Genomic DNA, 5,502 nt, shown 5'->3' on the forward strand with positions numbered 1-5,502 from the left:
AAAAAGTTATACGGCATAAAGTCGGCCAATTACTGGCCTCTGGCAACCATACTAATTATAGCAAACTTGAAGTGCACACTCTTAGTCTAAAACACACTTGAAGGATGAGAGCTGGTGCCTCTCAGACAGGAACCACAGCAGCATGAAAAATAATAAAAAGCTGGAGCACATCACGGATAATTACTGACGGCACAGTGCCTTGAAGAACACACTATGCTGTCAAAATGTCAGTAATTATAGCACTTAATGGGCTTTTCACTCCAGTTCTATGACAGGTCTCTGTAGGCGTCTATAAAAGGGTGTGTGTGCCTGCATGTGTGTTTGTCCGTAACTAATCTTGCAAGCTTCTGTACCAATCCACACTACATTTCTTGCGAACACTGCTAGTAGTAATTAGTAACCACACTCATTTTTTTCCACATACTGTACGTATATATGTTTTTGCAATATTCAATTGGGCTCTGATCGGGTGGAAACCTTGGCCAGGTTAATAAATAGGCATGTATGTCATAGAATAGATTGACGACATCACAGGCTGGCCCAGGTCCACATTACCATGCCATTTCCATGTGGATCCTTTAAGACCCACAAGATTATATTTTTGTTCAGTATCTGAGAACATTCTGTCTGTACATTTGTAAGTACTGTACACAAATGGTAAATGGTGCATTTTTATCCAAAGCACTTTACATACCTGTAGATTGTGCATTGCATTCACCCATTCACACACACATTAATACACCGATGGCGGGGGAAACCATGCAAGGCACAAACCTTCATATCAGGAGCAATTCGAGGTTCAGAGTCTTGCTCAAGCCTCAAGGACACTTCGACACTAACTAACTAACTCTGGGGGAGCCCGGGATCAAACTGGGCTCCTCACGGTTCCCATCCGGCTGAGAAGAATGAATAATAGCCTGATTTATATGTTATACGCAACCAAGTATAAATCACCCATAAGCCACACATACTGTACTATGTCAGCTCAAATTATTCAACACCACTCCTTCCCCTTTTCCCCACAGGTCTGTTCATTATTCTCTCTCTCCATCCCAATTTTATATCTTGTTTCACCTCTTCTCCTACCATGCTACCTCTTTTTTTATATATGAATTATGACCTTTATCTGCTTGACCCAGTACATATACAATACATGTGTGTTGGATGACATCTGCGTAAGCATGTTACCATACAGTGGCCTTGTGGTTAGAGTGTCCGCCCTGAAACTTGGCGGTCGGGGTTCGATCCCCGGCCGGGTCATACCAAAGACTGTAAAAATGGGACCCAATGCCTCCCTGCTTGGCACTCAGCATCAATGGGTTGGATTGGGGGGTCAAATCAACTAATCAAAATGATTCCCGAGTGTGGCACGGCTGCAGCTCACCGCTCCTTGGCTGCGGCTCACCGCTCCAAGAGATGGGTCAAATGCGGAGAACACATTTCACTGTGGTAACGTGTGTAACAAATCGTACGACTTTGACTTGACTTTGACTATACCCTTGATAGCATGACCATCAACTTTATCAATAGTCTGACGTCTGTGGTCAATTATATGAGATGCATGTTCTATTCTGTTCTTGTCCTTGTCTCATATCTTCTATGTGTCCAATACTATTATTGTCTATGTGTGTACTTCAGTACTTGCCGTGTGATACTGCCTATACGGCTTCATCTTGTTCTGTGCGCACTGATGTTGATACGTTTACTTCTTGTAAAAGACGTGAGAGTACTTCTTCCATCACTGCCCAATGTGTTCTCCTTCTCTTCCCTCTGACAGCACCATCTCCCTTGCCCAGTCGCTCCCGCTCCAGCTCGGTGGGGGAGTCTCTGGGGCTGGCTGCAGGCAGAACCATGAAGGCCCTGGTGGCTCACCCCTCCTCCTCCAACCCCAAGCTGTTGCCCTTCACCAGGGGAGAAACCATCACTGTGTTGGTCCTGGAGCCGCGCAATGGATGGCTGTACGGACGCACGGACAGCAACCTGCGGTATGCGGCTGATGGGATGTTTATAGAGTGATCCCTAGAGAGTAGAGACCATCGATTTCTGATGGTTTTTATTGTTATTTTGTAAAAGAGATTTGAGAACTTAAACTTCAATATATTAAAATAACGTTACATTTTTTTTATTTAACCACTTAAGCCACAGATACAGATATTGACGATATATATCAGTCGAGTTCCACTGTAGTTGCTGCTGCGCCGATTTGTGCACGTCTGTCTAATTGTACGTCTCTGTTGTGGTTTGCTCCCCAGCCAGGGCTGGTTCCCTGCAGCCTACGTGGCGTCTTCTGAGGACTTTTCCAACACCTTAGGGACCAGGTACCGTATGGACTACTTCATAATCCGCCTAAACCCATTCTGGACGGGAGCCCCTTTTGGTGTTTTAACTAAGCATTATGTTATACTTTAGCTATTGAAAAATAGCAGATCTACAAGCTCGTATCTGCTATTTTTGAAAAATGGTAAAAATGCGGCACAAATCTTTGAATATATATTCTTTCAGAGCAAACGTTTTTTTCATTTCGACGTCAGGCCTAAATGGGTTAACAACACATATATTAGCCTGGTTTCCAGCCGGGTTTCCAGCCTGGTGTCCAGCCTGGTTTCCAGCCTGGTTTCCAGCCTGCTTCGCTGCGTTCTGTGAATTGTTTTGTCTCTCCGGAGAGACAAAACAAATCACGGAACGCAGCGATGCAGGCTGGACACCAGGCTAATATATTACTAGTATGGGAACCAATGTCGCTCAAGTTATTGCACAAGTAATAATTATGATGTCAGTAGTAGTAGCTATAGGACATTAGGGCCTCTCCATTTTTGGGAAAAGAATCAGCCCAGTCCGACCTCCTTTGTCTTCCAATATGAAATATTTAAAATATATATAATATATAAATAATATGAATATTTAAAAGGTTAAACATTTTATTTACACTATATAACACTTATTTATAGTACAATTATAGTTACAAGCACTTATGAATACTCATGATGTTTTATAACAACAATAATCAGAAACACCTTAGAAAGAACTGTATCATTACTAGGTCAACTATTATAATACAACTGGTAGACAGACAAATTCAGCATTATTATATAAATGTGTATACATGATGAAGCACAAGTTAACTGCACTTTATTACGTTTATTATTTCATTTTTGTCTTCAGTCTTTATCCACATTCGAGCAGTAGATATCATATTGTTGTAGCATGATACTGAAGTATCCAAACTTTTAACATTATAACTTATTCTGTTTTTACCTTTTTTTTGTCATTAGTGGCACCTCTGTGAGAAGCCACAGCATGAACAACCTGCTGGATCCGACTGACACATCCAGCGACCAATCAGAGAACCACGACAGCAGCAGGAGTCACGGAGACGTCCCGCCCTCGGCCACGCCCATTCGCAGGGCTTCCGTAGACGTTCGTTCGGTCTCTCCTCTCCCCGAGAGGAAGACGGAGCTGGCGGCCGAGACCAAGACGGCTCCACCACCTCCTCCCCCGCCTCCCCCACCTCCTCCTCTGCAGAACATCAGGCGCGGCTCATTGTCCATCTCACCACTCCCAAAAAGGAAAGAGGCTACTGATGGCAAGGTAAGTAGCCACTTAAACCCTACTGTATAGAGGGTATGCACATGCATAGTGAGTGGCAAATCTAGTGGCAAAGTGAGTTTAACGTCGTTTAACGTTGTTCAATGCAATCAATTAGGACCTTTCTGTTTGGATGTATGGGCTGTCAAGGCCAGAAAGTAGTTTTTTGCCCCTCAATTGGCATTCCCGCATAACTTCCGGCCGGGTATGAAGATGATGTCACGTGCATACCCTCTATACTTTGTTGACCGGAGTTCCCCAGGCTCTATACTAGAACTGATCCTTTTTTCCCTCTAGCTATTCTACAGGCTCAAAACATGTTGCAAGCTTGTAGATCTGCTATTGTAACCAAATGTACCCCCTAGAATAGGGACACTTGACCGTTCATATTCTGATGAGCTAATTGTGTTCATTTATTTCTCACTGTGTGTCTCACAGTGTCTCACTGTGTGTAACATGCGTGTGTCCATGTTGAGTAAACAAAACCACCTGACATCTCTGTGCTCATGTTTTATCTGTCACGTTTTTAGAAACTATCCCCCCACGGTGCTGGAAAACCTGATAATCCACTCTTTCCCAGGTAAATGTGCATTTGTGTACCTGCATCTATGTGTCGGCACATGACTCAGGTTTGTGCTGTCAGACTTACTTTATAAAATAATGGTACTTAATTAACACTTACTCATGTTGTTCATTTTCAGAGGCACAAACCCGTTTGCCACAGTGAAACTGAAACCTACAACAACCGATGACAGATCCGCCCCTCATATTCATTGACCAATCAGCGCTTTGCAATTTGGAGTCTGCCAGGTCAAATTTACATATATATTTTTCAGTGTAAGGCTGGTAAGCTAATTAACCTTTTATGGAAGATAAGGGCAAGTGGGATAACGGCAGAGCATGTGTAAACATAAGTCATAAGCTAAACTGTATATCAAATTAACTCTGTTTTCCTTTCTTTTGAAATTACAGCTAGTATAAGTAAAAAGAAAATGTTCAATGATCATCAGGTTGTAAGCTTATTATGAAACTACCAAAACTCTTAATTTAGCCATTTTTTCCCCCTCCACAATATGATGTGATCCTGCAATAATGATTGAATGAATCCATTTGTTGATTATATAGACTTTAAACATTAATGTTTGTTTGCATTGGGTCTTTACACTAATAATGACAACTCTTGTGACATTTAATAGTCCTTGACTTTGATATTAGTGAAAACAGCAAACCATAAGATGCAATGATCATAATGTAAATATGTGTGTACAGTATCTTGGTATTTACAGTACCAATGCACAGGATCTGGTGTAAATATCACCTTTTGCTTTTCTGATCACCTACTGTATGTACAGTAGAAACCTGTATGTGAGAGGTCACTGGTGTTACAATGTGGACACCTGCCATTACAGATATTACAATATATTTTATTCTCAGTCTTCCACTTACAACATTTATTCCAGTCATTGTAAATGGGGCGACTGTGGCTCAAGAGGTAGAGCAGGTCGTCCAATGATCCATGGGTCGGCGGTTCGAATCCTGGCTCCTCCTGTCTACATCGTCGAAGTGTCCTTGGGCAAGACACTGAACCCCAAATTGCTCCCGATGTGCTGGTTGGTACCTTGCATGGCTTCCGCTGCAATCGGTGTATATGAATGTGTGTGTGAATGGGTGAATGTAATGCACAATCTATGTAAAGCGCCTTGGATAAAGGCGCTATATAAATGCACCATTTACCATTTACCAATGCATAGCCTACCGTTGTTGTATAATGCAGATGTACTTTCTTCTAAACTCTATATATTTTTTGTTCCAACACTATTAATGCAGCAGCCTTTGAAGTATTAATCCATTTTCCCTTTTAATTGTGAGTTCCGTGTAATTGAGTCCGCCGTGGTTGACAACAAGTAAAGAGGCATA

At 42.2% G+C, this 5,502-nt stretch overlaps 1 protein-coding gene across 1 annotated transcript in view; it reads left to right on the forward strand.

Moving 5' to 3' along the window:
- Window positions 1-4,362, forward strand: part of baiap2l2b (BAR/IMD domain containing adaptor protein 2 like 2b) — a gene marked incomplete at both ends in the record, with an annotated part of 13,429 nt that extends 9,067 nt beyond the window's left edge. The window contains 5 exons of the mRNA XM_079499856.1: window positions 1,778-1,985; window positions 2,253-2,323; window positions 3,233-3,588; window positions 4,116-4,165; window positions 4,287-4,362. Coding sequence (XP_079355982.1) covers window positions 1,778-1,985; window positions 2,253-2,323; window positions 3,233-3,588; window positions 4,116-4,165; window positions 4,287-4,362 — 761 coding nt within the window. The remainder of the gene's footprint in view (window positions 1-1,777; window positions 1,986-2,252; window positions 2,324-3,232; window positions 3,589-4,115; window positions 4,166-4,286) is intronic.
- Window positions 4,363-5,502: the final 1,140 nt, after the last annotated feature.

This window comes from Electrona antarctica, assembly GCF_951216825.1.
Source record: "Electrona antarctica genome assembly, chromosome: 4".
NCBI classification, from domain to species: Eukaryota; Metazoa; Chordata; class Actinopteri; order Myctophiformes; family Myctophidae; genus Electrona; species Electrona antarctica.